Source organism: Cricetulus griseus, chromosome 2 (assembly GCF_003668045.3).
Source record: "Cricetulus griseus strain 17A/GY chromosome 2, alternate assembly CriGri-PICRH-1.0, whole genome shotgun sequence".
Classification (NCBI taxonomy): Eukaryota; Metazoa; Chordata; class Mammalia; order Rodentia; family Cricetidae; genus Cricetulus; species Cricetulus griseus.
Genome location: NC_048595.1, coordinates 180,081,528 through 180,098,057, shown reverse-complemented (window position 1 = coordinate 180,098,057; position 16,530 = coordinate 180,081,528). Strand labels below are relative to the sequence as shown.

The following is a 16,530-nucleotide window of genomic DNA, read 5'->3' as shown; positions in this document are numbered from 1 at the left end:
ACCTTCACCAATAGCCTCTATTGGCCTATTTCCAAGAATTCCAACCTTGCCACATGGTGCAAAGCCTCAGCCCCTCCCAAAGATGCCTTCCATCCTAGAGTCTCCACTAGAACTGAAGCTATGCCTTCCCAGTGGTAACTCCTGCCCTCTCACAGTGCCAAATCTCAGCTATTCTCCATGACCCCATTAATCCTTTAGGACTTCCCAAACCAGGATGATGTGGGAGACACTTACTACAAGCTTCATAGCCAGCTTGAGATACAACTTTGGCCATTTCTAGACCACAGCTTCTGTGTGCTGACATTAAGGAAGTGCTACCCAGAAGACTTGGCTGGTTTCTGATTTGTCACAGCTGTTCTTTAGCCAGTGTCAGCCAGCATTGATTGTCTTGGTAAAGCAAAGTTTCCATGTACACAGACTCTTAATCCAAACTACCACACAAAAGGCTTTGATAATGTCTCTGTTTCTCTCTGAAACTTTGCAGGCCAAACCTCCATTTCTGCACCTTTCTCAACCTTTTTATTTTCCCAACTCCCAAAACATCTCATTAAGAAATGAGCACTCAAGTAGCCACCTCTAGCCCATACTCCTTCCATGGTCCTCCCCCACTCTCACTCCCTCAAAATAAAATAAAACAACAACAGCAACACAAAAATACAGACAGGTTCATCACCGCAGTGTGCCATGTTGCTAGTACTAATACAAGTTTGTTTCTCTGTTGCTATGATTAAACACTTGTGAAAAGCAACTAAAGGATGAAATGGTTAATTTTCAGTAGATCTTTTACTAGCATGTACAAGACTTGGGATTTAACTCTCTAGTGCTGAGAAGAGGTGGGTATAGCTAGACAGACAAATAAGATATTTGTGTTTATCCAGTTGGCCAGCAGTTGATATGTGTAGGAGTTTATTATACCATTTCCCATACTCCAAAAGCCTACCCCTAGTGACACACTACCTCCATCATGGCCACACCTACTCCAACCAAGCAGTGGATAATGCTGACATTATTTTGTAAAAGGGAAGTTGAGGTAACACATGGGTTTGACAAAATAAAACAAGGTCTTTACATGTGGATATACAAAATGTGAGGGACCACTGGTTGCCATAGCAGCAGAAATTAGTGCTGAGAAGGAAGACAGGTGATACCCGCTAACTCAGTCACCAGACCACTGTCCACTCCCAAATCCTCTGCCATTTAATGCTTCTCTGTATTCTGACCTAAGTATTCATTAATGTCTGCTCATCCTCATTTTCATCAGCCAACGTGTTTCCATGAATCTGGGTTTGAGCAGGTTTCTTTTCCTTTTGCATTCTCAGTTTCTCTGTAAAGTCTTTGTTATTTCTTCAGACTATCCACGTCTTCAAGGACCAGCTTAAGGGTGGCAGCAATAAGAGAAGTTTCAGCAATCCTCAGCACTTTGCTGCAGTATTATTCTATTAATTAGTTACTGTCTTATGTTATTGTTGTTTTCTACAGGATATCAGAACTCCTTGCCGCTGTTCACAATGATCTCAGCAGCCAGACCTTTATAGTATATGTAAGAAATTTTGACTGGATAAACATCCAGCCCATTCCTCCTTAGCTTAAACAAACATGCTTCACAATTGTATTTCTTTGGAATATTATTTTTCTGGCTTCAATTCTTAACACCTATGTTTCATATTATGTGTATGTTTATAGGTATGTATGCATATATATATACATACATACACACCCACTATGCATGTAATTTGTTTTATCTATTTGCTTTTTGATATAAGATAACAGGATACAGCCCGGGCTAGACTAGAAATTACTATGTAGCATTCAGTCACCTGAAACTTGAGATGTTTTTGCCTCAGTCTCCTGAGTTTGGGGATATTTCATATTTATTAGGAAAAGGACAAGTAACTATTGAAAGTTGTTTTAAGAACTTTAACCAATATAATTTTATGTAGCTGAACAGGTCCCTTCACATTTTTCTATATAGTAGCTCGTACTGCTTTAAAATGAAATTTTAAGGTAAATCCATCCTTATTTACCTCTCTTGACATTTGAGACAATAAATACTTCTCTGTGTGTGTATGATAAATGCATGTGTATATGTTTTTAGGATCTACCTGTTGCTTCTCTCAGATACTGGGTTACAAACAAGTAGAGCCATTCTGGCCTTTTTGTAAGGGGCTGGACAGTCAATCTCAGGCCTTCATGCTTTCAGTGTAAGTTCTATTATCTACTGAATCATCTCACCAGCCTCCTCAAAGTTGGATGAGGGTAGCCGACTCCCTTGGCATCCTCGTGACAGTGTGGCTGGAATGTTCACCACTGGGTTAGACATTAGCTATCTAATCTGGAGTGTCTCTTGCTTAATAGTTTTCTCTGAGGCCCAGCAGATAATTGGCTTCTGTCAAGGGGATTAAGGTAAAGATAGCTTCTATATGCTGGTACCTGTGCTGTTTTCAGTCAAAGCTTTACCTACTAAAACAGTGTAAAATTAATTTTAAAATTCAAATAATTCATTACTCTCTCTTACATGGCCAAAATAGAATCTGGTCTGTGTTTGACAGAACTGTTGAATGAGACCTGGAAAGAATTTCCATTTAAAATGAAGTTTGATCACCGAGATTGCAAAAGTGCTGTGTGTAAGATGATAATACAACAGAACCATCTGGATAGAGTCCTGTGTCTTTTAGCCTCTGTCAGGCCCTCTCCTTCTCGGCTGAGAGCTGACAAACTGACGAAATGTAGCTGTACTTAAGTTTGTTGGTTGCTTTGTGGGAACCAGACTTTTTTTCCTCCCATTGATGTAGTGATGAGTTATACACTTGATGTCAGTTGTGGACTTCACAGCCCTTTCACAATCTGTACTCAGATCTCTTAACTCATTCATAAGCAATCTGTCTTATCTTGTCACATAACTTTTCTGGGCTTTAACTATGTGCAAACATTTCATTAAACTTAGCAGAATACTTACACCTTTAGACAGGAGAAAGGGAGGGGGAAAGAAGAGAGGGAGGAAGGAAGGAAGGAAGGAAGGAAGGAAGGAAGGAAGGAAGGAAGGAAGGAAAAGAAAACAACACTCTCAAATGTCTGACATCTAGGAATGAATCGATTCCAAACACCTATGTGTTAAATAAAGCCAACTATTTTAGAAAGACACCAAAAGCACAAAATAAACATCTCTTCTTCAGAAACAAGCCCAGCCTTTGTCCTTTCTCGTTCATGTTTCACGCTCACTTCATTAAAAAGCTGAGTGGGAAGTGCCAAGCATGTGCATAGCCCATGAAGAATGCCGCTCAAATCATTCCCAGTGGAAGTCACCATTCAGCTTCCCCCTGAGGTTTGTTCTCTGCTGTGACTGCTACTCCACTCTTGTTAAACCACTTTCGAAAATCTCATTTATCCCCAAAGACAAATTCCCTGAATCAGTTCTGCCAACCTTGTTACAGATTGGCACGTACCATTACAGATTAGATCATGTTTTCTAAGACTGTCCATTATATTGGTAGTTGAAAAAAATTTTCAAGCCCTGCCAGGGACAATTTTCCCTTAATTTAGGAATTCCTATTCTAACAGCCAGCTGGAAATGAGTAAAATATTACAGAGCTCTCCTTAGTGTTTGGCCTAGAGAAAACACATTCTGTCCAAAATATATATCTTTGGCATTCTCTGGAAGTAAGGAATCTTGGGTAATCTCTGTGCAGGCCAACGGTGAGAAATACTATTTTTAACACTTGAGTACACTGAATGATTATTTTTTATTTTCAGGAAATTTAAAAATAAATCAAATGTATATTAGGTTTTCTAATCTAACAAATTTTAAATAAAAACACATTAGAGTTAATTTCACTATGAGTTTTATACCTTTCTGGTAAAATCTTTATGGTGACATTCTACAGTATTTACAACTAGAAGATTTTTTTATTCCTTAAGAACTGCTTGCTACTTCACAAGTTAATGCTCCATTGTTAGGAATGAGTTACTTTTTTGGTATTGTTTGGTCTTTGTTTTATTTTGCTTCTTTGGAGACAAATTCTTATTCTGCATCCCAGTCCAGGCTAGCCTCAAGCATACAACAAGGAATGAGTTACTTTTATTGGAGTTGTTGGTGGCTAAGAAACCCCACAGACCCTCAAATGTTATGAACTATTGCTGATATTCTTGGTAGCCTCAAGAACTTGATGGTAAGACTATTGCTGAAGGCGTCACACATTTGTCTACTCAAACACAGAGATATCATTCTGGTACTCACCTGAAAGCCTCATTCCTACATTCTAGTTTTCATAGTGTTGGAAGGTGCTATGCATGCTACCAGTCACACAGAGCTGTGAACCCTGAAAGCTCCACTAATGACCTCCCTGGTATGATATGCATCTTATTTTAAAGGAAGAACAACTGTTGTTGTTACCAGGTTGATTTGCCAATATTTCTTTGTGTGGTCCTTATTTAACAAACTAATCATATTCATATTCAAAGGTAATTAAATTACATTACTGAGAAAATTTCTCTTATGTTTAATTTTTAGTATCCAAACTGAGGTGTGAATGTAATTTACTTAGTGTTAGAAATCTTCACTGGTATCTCAAGAAAATATTTATTCTCTTAGAAAAATCTAAAGTGACGTTTTCTAACATTGCTCCTTTATGTCAAAGCATGGAGATCATTATTTTATGTAACCTATCATGTTAATATACAGTTTTCATCAAGATATTGGAGCTCCTTCTGTATAAAGAGAAGGGATTCCTAACATTGATTTCTATGTGCTTTGTTATCTCTGCCAAAAAAGTTAAGTGTCCAAAGGCATTTTTAGAATGTTTTTTCTCTTTAAACTTAACTTCCTACCTTTTCTCTAAAGGTCACTGCAGTACAAAACTAGGATAGCATGACTATGTTTCTTGTATAGAATGAAAATTAAGGATTGAATCATTAAGTATTTTGTTGAAAAAGGTCTTTTGGGCAATATTAAAGTTTGGGAAACAGATTTGTACAATACACAATTCAAGGCTCTATTTTAGCAACAGTCTAGCATGATTCCCTTGCCAATGTAATCTCAATGGCAAGGTGTCTGGCATAGCTTGGATTTCCTTGTTATTTTTTAGTGTATTGGATTTGTTATTTTAATAGGTTTGCTTTGCTAGAAATCAAAAGAGTTGACATGTTTCAATAATATTTTAAAATTTTCATGATACATGTGCAGATCAGCCTGAAGATTAATTAGAAAGAAAAATAGAGATAGTGATTAATTTTTAAATTGACTTACAGTATGAAGAAACACCCCACCCTACTTTGCAGAGCCCCAGTTGAGGGCCCTACCCTGCCTGGGGAGTGGTGGGTGGATGGGATGGGGGGTAGGTTGGGGGTGGGGGAGGAGGGAAGGGGTGAGGGGAGGGAGAGGGAGAAGGGGCTTACATGTGAAACAAGCTTGTTCCCTAACTTGAACTAATAATAAAAAAAAGATGGCTGCCAGCCTTGTAGCTGCTAACATCATGATGAGGTCACCAGCCAAGATGGAGCAGAACCAAAAAAAAAAAAAAAGAAAAAAAGAAACACCCCACCCTATGCTGCCATACTTCTTACTGAACAATTTGATATTTCATAACTCATGAATATATGAAAAATAAATATTATATAGCAAAATGTATAAGACAAAAGAGTGCATGCAATGGAAAGAAGCAAATGTTTGGATTCCAAAGGCTTATACTAATGGTTGGCCTGTCCTTGGGGAGAAAGGCTTTCTCCAGGACTCTTCCCATCTTCTCAGTCCAGTAGCAAAACCTACTACCCCAAATACCTCCATCTTCTTTCAGGGCCTTTACTTTCTCCACTGAACCTGTTTATGTAAACGCCAGGCATTTGACTAGTTTCTTGCTTACCTTCACTGACCATGAAAATGCAAGTTCCCAAGGGTAAAGGTCCTTCGCTCCTCTGTGTACTTCTACATCTGAGTATCTAGAAGAATACCTGGTACATTGTCACCTTTGAGTATATGTTTACTGAGTGAATTAATGAAATAAGCTTTATGATTATAAATTTATTAGAGCTTTGAGGAAATTAATTTTGCATCTATTTAAATAGTATTAGACAATGTCTCAAACACACCAGGTATTCATGAACTCATTTAGGTTTATTCTCTAACACCTAATTTTGTTCAGAACTTGTCTATAGTTAGGGTAACTATATTTCCTCATTTACTCAAGCCTAAGAATTTCTATATTCTTAGAATAATTATAAACATTATCTTCTCCCATGGTGTCCTGATGGCTAACAAATTGTGTAGTCACTGTATCTGAAGACAAATTGTGCCAATGAGTCAACTAAGCAAAGGGATGTGCCTCGTGCTATATAATATGCAATTTAATAAAAACATCATTTCTGTGTTTAATAGTAAGATAGAAAGATACTCCTGTTTGCTTTCTGTTGTTGTGATAAAATACTTTGGACAAAAGCAACCTGGGATGGGAAGGTTTCTCTGACTTCTAAACCTGATCAAGGTCCATTATTTTGGGGAGGCTATGCAAGAACTCAAAGCAAATCTGGAGGCAGAAACTGAAGCAGAGACCATGGAAGAACACTGCTTACTGGCCTACTCTCCATGTATTGTGCAGCCTGCTTTTTTATTTTTAGTTGTTTTACATTCTGGCCTCAGTTTCCCATCCTTCCTCTCTTCCCAGGCCCTCCCCTCACTCTGTTCCCACCCACCCATCCCCAACACACTCTTCCTCCATTTCTGTTTAGGAAAGGGCACAATACACAATTCAAGGCTCTATTTTAGCAACAGACTAGCATGATTTCCTTGCAAATAAAATCTCAATGGCATGGTGTCTGGCATAGCTTGGATATCCTTGTTGTCTCCCATGAGTAGCAACAAAACATGGCATATCAAGTTGCAATAAGACTAAACACCTTCCCATGTATTAAGGCTGGGCAAAGTGACCCAGTACGAAGAAAAGGGTCCCAAAGCTAGTAAAAGAGTCATAAACAGCCCTTGTTCTCACTGTTAGGAGTCCCACAAGAGGACCAAGCTACACAACTGTAGATGAATGTATGTATGTATGTATGTATGTATGTATGTATGTATGTATGTATGTATGTATGTATGTATGTATGCATGCTTGCTTGGATCAGTCCCATGCAGGCTGCCTAATTGTCAGTTCAGTCTCTGTGAACCCCCATGAACACAGGTTAGTTGCTTCTGTGAATTTTCTTGTGATGTCCTTGACCCCTCTGGCTCCTACAATCCTTTCTCCCCTGCAGGATTCCCTGATGTTTTACTGCCTAATGTTTGACTGTGGGTCTAGATCTGTTTCCATAAGTTACCAGATGAAGCCTCTCTGATGACAGTTGGACTAGGCACCAATCTATGTGTATAGCAAAATATCGTTAGGCATCACTACATAACATTTCTCCCCTAGTCATATTGGTTCTATCCTAGGTCTCTGAATCATCCAGCCTGTGGGTCCTGGTGCTCCACACAGTGTCGGTGGTGAGCTTATACTCCTGCCATGGGTTTTAGGCTAGACCTCTCATTGGCTGGCAACTGCCTCATCTCTAGGCCACCTTTACCCCAGCATATCCCATAGGCAGGACAGACTGTGGGTCAAATGTTCTGTGGCTGGGTTGGTTTCCCACTCCCTCCACTTGAAGTCTCAACTGGTCACAGGAGATGGCCAGTTTAGGATACGGATCTGATATTGCTAGTGGTCTTTGCTGGGTCATCCTCGTATATTCCTGGGAGATTCCCTTGCTCCAGGTTTTTAAACCGACCCTGAAATGCCCCCCCTTTCTAGGAGTCTCTTTCAGCATTCCCCCTGCTGCTCCCCCAACCTGATCACTCATGTTCTCATCCCCACCTACCCTCAGTCTACCCATGAAATCTTCTAGTTCCCCTTCTTAGGGAGATCCAGACATTCCCCCATGAGCCCTCCTTGTTACCTCGTCTATCTGGATCTGTGAATTGTAACATAAATATCCTTCATTTTACAGCTAATGTGCACTTACGAGTGACTATATACCATGTTTGTCTTTCTGGGTCTGGATTACCTCACTCTGGATGATTTTTTCTTCTAGTTTCATCCATTTGCCTCCAATGTTCCTGTTGTTCTTGTTTTTAACAGCTCAGTAATACTCCGCTGTGTAAATGTACCACATTTTCCTTATACATTCCTCTTTTAAGGGACATCTAGGTTGTTTCCAGGTTTTGTCAGACTGCTTTTTTATATGGCCCTGGACCACCTGCAATGGCACTGCCCACAATGGACTGGGCCCTCCTACATCAATCATTAATCAGGAAAATGCCTTCTAGATATGCCCACAGATCCATCTGTTTGATGGAAGCAATTCCTTATTTGAGCTTCCCTCTTTCTGATTGACTCAAGTTTGCAGCAAGCTGTCAAAAACTAACTGGTATAAAAGGTATAATAATAATAATAATAATAATAATAATAATAATAATAATAATGATAATAATGATAATAATAATAATAATAATAACACAGCATCTTGGGGATTGGGAAAATCTTTCTGTTTCACCTGGAAGAGCAGTAGCAAATGCCTAGTATCCAGCAATGTTTAGCTCTCCAAAGTTTAGTCCATACACTTAAGTTTGTGACCAGTTGGAAAACTTAACTTACTCAAGCCTCTGTTTTTCTCTGATTGAGAATGACAATAATAGTGCTTGTGGGTGTCATGGGAAATGTCACATACTATCTCTAAACACCAGTGCCTTGACATGCAGGACATGCTGGAACTGTGTTGGTTAGTGTTGGGACTGCATGATACAAGGTTTTCAGAATGGTGATACCAGTTTTTTTTTGTCTCAGAGGAGACTGTGTCTTTGTATAATAGCTAATTTATTTAAGTATTATACAACTGATGTAAAGTGGATGAAACTACCTGGCCTCCACTGTATTTAGTAATCTGTTTTTAATTCCACGTATTAGTCAATGTGTTTTGCTAATAAAGGTCATTAAATACAATACCAGATCTACCGTATAAATAACCCATTTGTTTTATTTTCAGTATAAGATCCAGACCCATAATGGGTAATCAACAAATGTTTTTAAAACCCCAATAATTGATAGGGCATTCAGAAACAACCAAACAAAGGATAATTTTTTAAGACTGTTTGACACAAGTTTTCCCATAATGTTTCAGTTTTCATGGTGAATCATTAGTTAATGAAATGAGTCTTTTACTTATATAGCTTCAGCACTTGAAAACTGCTGTAACATTAATAATAAATTGTATAGCAGTTTTACTTCCATAATAGATTAGAACTTAAACTATTGCTGGGATCAACAGCAATACCGTGCTTAACACAATGGGGAAATAAGTCCCAGATACATTAGTTGCTAGGGGCAATATTAAAATCAAAGTCTCTTAATTCCAATGCCAAAATAATTTTGGCTTTCCCTTTTAATGCCTGTCTGTTTTTAATCATAGTTGTATCATTTGAGAAAATACCAGTTATTTAGTTTTGTCTTCCAGAAGAAGTAAAAGACAGCGTAGAAGACTTCCTAGTATCCCAGTGTCTCTCTTCAAATATTTGGTCATTCTTTTCACATATGAGGGATAAAACTTTTAACAAATTATATTTTATGAAGGAAATAATTATTGCTGCTAGGCTTTTTGCTTCATATTGAAGTTTTCTAGTGGGAATTAAATACTAGAAGCATTAAATATTTAATTTCATAAAGTTTATTTTATTAGTTTTGATAGCAGACATAATACTGCTTACTTAAATTACACAAGTTACATTATTCCTTGGGTACTATATTGTCATTCAAGTTGTGTCAAATCATTACAAAATTGATTTTCATAAAAACTGCAACTAAAGTACTTTTTTCTTCCAGTATTCCCAAAAGTATCATTTAGCCATTATCAGCTAATTTTGTGTTGTCATGAATTTTTAATAATTTTGTTAATAGTTTTGTTAATAATTCTGGGAAAAATGCATTGCTTCAGTTCACTCATGTCTTATAGTCTTGTCAGTTAGAAGGAGTAGGACTGGTCAGTGATGAATTTCCAGGCTTTTTGGGAAATTATTGAAGACTCTGTACATCCTCTGTCTCATCAAATGGAACCTTCCCACTGTAGAGATCTGCTCACGCTTTTGCTTTCTCAAATATCCCAATTGCCCTGAAACTCTACAAAAATATTAGGAACAGAGATCATAATACCTTTCCACATATTCTTATCCCATAGATGTTTCAGTCATTTATTTCCTTTTTAAAAAATATATTTTCCAGCCGCGCGTTGGTGGCGCATGCCTTTAATCCCAGCACTCGGGAGGCAGAGGCAGGCGGATCTCTATAAGTTCAAGGCCAGCCTGGTCTCCAGAGTGAGTGCCAAGATAGGCTCCAAAAGCTACACAGAGAAACCCTGTCTTGAAAAACCTGTAGGGGAAGCTGTAGCCACGCCTTCTTAGGGGCTGGCTACAGGTGTGCCTGACCAGGCTTGTGAGGGCGTGGTCAGAGTGACGTAGTGTGACTGCATGTGCGGTTTCGGTTTCTCTTTGGTACTTGCTGTACAGGCTGCTGACCCACCGGCTGGCTAGGTCGCTCTGTAAGTAAGGCTTTTCCCTATTAAATACCCTATATTTCCCACTATAAAAACCAATATATATATATATATATATATATATATATATATATATATATATATATATATTTCCCCCCGGAGGCTAAGGAGAAAGCAGAGTATGTAATGTACTTGTGTTATAAGCAGGAGAACTTGGTTTGAACTCCATTGCTGGGTAGTGCAGACAGAAAGCTCACTGCAACTACCCAGCCAGTCAATCTAACCTAATCAGTAACTCCAGCCAATGAGAGATCTCTCAGAGGAGATGGATGGTGTTTCTGAGGATGACATCTGAGGTTCTCCTCTGGCTTAAACATACATGTACACAAGAAAATAAACAATAAATAATCGAAAAATCTCTGTACACCATCCTTAGTATCCCTACATATGTGCATGTATGCTTTAAATCATTAATATTACACAAATTGAACACAGGTAATTTGGATAATATGGAAGCTTAAATTTTATTTTATTTAAACTCATTTCTTTATTTATATCTGACTTCCCTAACTTCTTTAATTTATTTGAAGTCCCCCCCACTCCCTCCCTTTCAATTCATCTCCTGCCCTAGCCCACTGTTACCTCCTAATTTCACGTGTTGCTGTTTTTTAAACCTTCTGAGTCCACTTAGTGCTGCTGGATGCACACATATGTATGACACTCTACATACATGGATCAGGAATAGCTCATTACATAGAAAATGACACGGTAAAGAGGTAATGCTTGGAAAAGAATAATCATAGTCCCTTACAAATAATTTTCATATTTTAAGGTAACTGTATTTTCTCAATTGAAATTCAGACAGGAAAAACAGCAAAATAACTTGCACACATTTTCTTCCCTAGTGCTCCATTACCTGTGGCAAAGGCATGCAGTCTCGTGTTATCCAGTGCATGCACAAGATCACAGGCAGACATGGAAGTGAATGCTTTTCTTCTGAGAAACCTGTGGCATACAGGCCATGCCACCTTCAGCCCTGTAATGAGAAGATAAATGTAAATACAATAACGTCACCCAGACTGGGTAAGCAGATCACAGAGTGGATGACTTTCAGACACAGAAAGACTTTTAGGACATATATTTTCCTTAAAGATGGGGAATTAGTAAACTGTGCAAGTTAAATTGGCTCTGAGTTGAGTCTATTTAAATATACTTTAGTCCACGTGATCAGAGAGGGGTTCATAAACTCTTTGTAAAGACTCCTTTCCTTCCATGAAGTACTTACTCAGAACTAAGTCTAACAAATACTGATGCCACACTGCCCATGGCAACAGAATTTAAGATTCCATCTAGTATCACACCTGTCAACTACGCTGGTATCTGTGGGAAGGGGAGATTTGGAATAAACTTTAAATTCCTCCATGGCCAGTGCCCTCCTTTTCACCCTGGATGCAAATGTTCTTTAGGATAAGACAGTATAAAAACAGTTTCCCATAAAAATAAACATCTAAGTCTACACAACCAAATGTGAGGTATTTTCTTATCTTTAAGAATAGAAGTATAAATTCACAAGCCCTAGCAATTTTTATTCCTTCTGTGCTTTTTAAATTTATTTTTAAATTGACATAGAAACTGACAAGTTTCTTGGCATTGTCATTCATACTTAGTTCTGGTTGACTTCCCTCATCTTCCGGCCACTGGTACCCACTGTACCCTCCATCCCCACAGCCACAAGTACCACTGTAACCTTTGACCCTTGATTGCCCTTTCCACTTTCATATCACATGTGCTCTAGTACTTCCCCATCTGCTCCCTTAAAGCCTCTCTTGTTGCCATTTCATGGGTTGCTTTCCTGACCTCTACTCACACTTAACTAACATTGAAATACATACATACAACACACACACACACACACACACACACACACACACACACACACACACACATATATATATATATATATATATATATATATATATATATATATATCATTCAGAAACCAGGACACATATGAGAGATAACATACAGTATTGGTTACTGGAAATAGTTTGTTATTTGCTTTTTTATATTATGAAGTATTTTTGTAGATAGTCTCAGTTCTTGTTATACAATCTAATTTATCATCAAGAATTAAGTGTGCCTTTTAAATGTAGGTAGCCTATGTTTGCACAAAAACTCTAAGTAACTGAATTATCCTTTATATCTGTGGCAATTGGTACTTTTAACAGCATGCTACTTGGCAACCAGAGGAATAATTTTTCACCTGTGCATATAACTTCCAGGAGCACAATTTAAATCATGTGACTATGGGAGTAATTGTCTAATAAAAGGGGGTAATTTGTCATATGTACTTTTATATTGTCAACACAAAATTCAATGAAATGGGTTTGTTTTTTCATGGAAACACAAGCCTTTTTGAGCCAAATAATTAATGTTTCTTTGAAATAACTAGTGAAATTAGAATAACATTAATCATGGCAAATGTTAAACAGTTCAAGAACAGATGCCTCAAATGCAGGTGTTCAGTAAACCATGACCTTTTTCTAACAATCATGTGGAATCTGTGAAGTATAATTTAGGAGAAAATCATGGAATATAGGGAGGTTTTGTTAAATTACATCTTTCTACTTTTTAGTCTTGAAGGGTGTATTTGTTATTCTTCTGATGCTGGAGTAAAATACCCTAACGGAAAGCAAGTTAGGGAAGAAAGGTGTTATTTGTATCTCAGTCCATCTCCATGGGAGAAGGCATGGTAGCAGACCATAAGTCCAGTCCATCACAATTCATGAACACACAGGAACAGAGAGAGAGAGAGAGAGAGAGAGAGAGAGAGAGAGAGAGAGAGAGAGAGAGAGAGAGAGAGGCCAGACTGTAAAATCTCAAATCCTGTTCTCAATGCCTTACTTCCTTCACCAAGGATTCATGACCTGAATGTTGTAGAACCAACCCATACAATACCATCAACTAGTGACCAACTTGTTCAAATTAGTGAGTTGATGGAAGACAATTGTCATTCAAACCATAACAAAGGTACACCTTCAAACACAAAACACCAAGAAAATAAAATAACATACTGAATTTGAACACAAAAGAAAATGAAGTAGTGCTGCAAAATTAATTTTACAACGAATGCTGGGACGACACACTTTACTCTGACAACCTGAAGCCAGATCTTCAGTACAGAACTGTCTAGATCACATCTTACATCCTAGCACTGGTGATAAACCACTGCAGATCTCAGCCACTTGTGAAAAACAGCCTTTATACTCAAAAGGCCAAGATTTACTCTCCACATAGTCTGCTTCCCCTCTTGCTATATGGGAAAGTATAATGTGCAGTAAACATCAGCACATTTTCATTTTGTTGTTTTGTTGTAGTTTCATTCATAGAAGTAGTTATTAATATGCAGTCCCATATTGGTAAGTGTAAGTCATGTAGGATGGTACTTACCTCTCTTCTCTGAACTTGGGAGGACCAGGAGGCAAGATGCTTAACAATTCATGCCCATCTTCGGTTACATAGTGAATTCTAGAATAATATGAGTTACAGAGTGATACTGCTTCAAAGAAACAAACAATTACTTGTGTACATATACATACAGAGGAGAAGAGAGAATTTTTTTTTCCTTTTTTAATCCTAACTACTGAAATCCATGAACAAAAACTTAAATGAAATCCATAAAATTGTTGTGTTGAGATAGACATAGCTGCAGACAGTTATAATCTCAACACTCAGACTGAAACCTGAGAGTTTACATATCAAAACCCTGTCTAAATAATAGATACATGGGCTGGAGAGAAGGATCCATGGTTAGGAGTTCTTAGAGATCTTGCAGGGGCCCTGGGTTTGGTTCTCAACACCCAAAGGTGGCTTACAACCATCTGTTAACTCTAGTTCCAGGGAATCTGATGCTGTCTTCTGACTATCTTGGGGACCAACCCAGGGCACACATCCATATTTGCATATTTACAGACAAAGCACATACATAGGTAAAAATAAATAAATAAATAAATAAATAAATAAATAAATAAATTTCTTTAAAATGTAAACAATACATAGATCTGCAACAGATATTCTGGTTATTATAAGTCGTCAGCTTTTTGAGATCCAGAATCACATGGGAGACAGCCTCTTGTCATCCATGCTGGAAATTATTTTGACTACACTAATTGAGGTGGTAAGACTCGCCCACTTCGGGTGGTACCAATCCCTAGGATGGAATCTTGGACTATATGAAACGGAGAAAGTGAGCTGAGCAAATGTCTGTCCTTCTGCTTCTTGGCCTTGGGCATACATTGCTTGTGTTGGAGTATTTTACCACAGCAACGGGGGAGATGCAACTAACACAGATGCTCAATAAACACAACCAAAACTTAGAGACTCTACTGCACATTGATTGCAAGCAATCTGTTTTCAGTAAACTTCAACTGTCCCCAGCTAAGAGCTTTATTTATTCACCCTGCTATCATATTACAGGGTGTGGGGGTCTTCCTCATTTATGTTCTCTCAGGTACAAAATATATAAGACAAGTTAACTCCAAGAAAATGAGTAAAAGTTGTTCCTACAAAAAAAAAAAAAAAAAAAAAAAAAAAGTTGTTCCTACTGACGGTACCCATGAGCCTTCCCAGGGTGAATTCACCATGTTCTGTTTCCCAGCTGCCCTGACCTTCAAGTGCCTGGGAGACCAGTGGCCAGTGTACTGCAGAGTGATACGGGAGAAGAACCTGTGCCAGGATATGCGGTGGTACCAGCGCTGCTGTGAGACATGCAGGGACTTCTATGCCCAAAAGCTACAGCAGAAGAGTTGACCTCTGGCAGGCTGGCTCATAGCTTTTGGCTGTTACATTATTTATAAATACACACACACTAGCATGTTTTCCAGACCAAATATTATCAGATTACATATAATTTAATCGAATTAATTTATTTGCCTGCCAGACATCTAATGTGGTGCTTGTTTTGGTTATTCAAACATTTTTACTATCAGGCTTCATAAATAACTTTATATGAATTGAATAAGTTGGGTCTAGTAAACTAATAAAAAAGAAATGATGATTTTTTTTTTCATTTAGGGCTGTCTGTAAGGTGCTATTTTCTCTCCACCAATACCATTAAGTTATCCAGTGTGTACACTACCTTGGCATGATAGCTTAGCTATATATGCAGAAAATGACCAATTTTCTTGTGCCCTGCTGCAGAACCTGCCCATTTTCTGTAATCCGCAGGAGATGTGTAAACTGAACAAACCTCACAGTCTTGAACAAGTTTAAGAGAATGTATTATGAATTTAATTCAGATTTAGAAACAAGTATAGGAGACCTTCTACTGTAATGAGACTTGTATATTAATAGTGGGAAAAGTAGTCAAGACAGAGACTTCACTCATGTCCATGAACATGCACTTGAACACAAGTATTGTGACCACGAAGCACTGTAATGATGTACACTGAATCACCATTGCACTCTTGGTGTGGGTGTAGAGAAGCTGTGATAGAAGTGGCGGCATCCTACAAAAACCTGTATTACTTTGACATGCAAGTAGATTGTACCTTTTAAAAAATATTTCAAATAAAGAAAACATCGATCCATCCACATCCTCACACCCCTTTAGAAGATTTATTAAAGAGTTTAAGACTTAGATCCACAAGTCATATGAGCAAAGCTATTGAATATTTTTTCTTCTTTTCACTAGGAATAAGAAACAGGAAATGAGATTCAGATACTATTTTGATAGTTTCACTGTGTTTTTCTTTTGAAAAATAAAAAATTTTAACTCCTGAAACATTCAAATGACATTGTAATTTTTTTCTTATGAGAAAATATTGCACATGATTTACATGGTCTCTTAGATTTCTTTTTTTCCCAATAAAATATGTGAAACTTCCTTTGGGGAGAAAGTTCTTTACAGGGCTATCTACGTCTCTATACTTGGCAAGAAAAGGTACGTTAGCCTCTGTTCTGAATTAGCTACTGCAGGAAGCATGCAGAGTGTGCCACAAGGAGACAGAGGGTCTCTCTCTTTTTTGTAGC

The 16,530-nt window shown here is 37.9% G+C and overlaps 1 protein-coding gene across 1 annotated transcript in view; it reads left to right on the top strand.

The window, feature by feature from the left end:
- The window catches only part of Adamts19 (ADAM metallopeptidase with thrombospondin type 1 motif 19), a 170,420-nt gene extending 155,111 nt beyond the window's left edge, over positions 1–15,309 (top strand). The window contains exons 22-23 of the mRNA XM_027400942.2: positions 11,406–11,583; positions 15,158–15,309. Of these exons, the coding sequence (XP_027256743.1) occupies positions 11,406–11,583; positions 15,158–15,309 (330 nt within the window). The remainder of the gene's footprint in view (positions 1–11,405; positions 11,584–15,157) is intronic.
- The last annotated feature ends 1,221 nt before the right edge of the window (positions 15,310–16,530 follow it).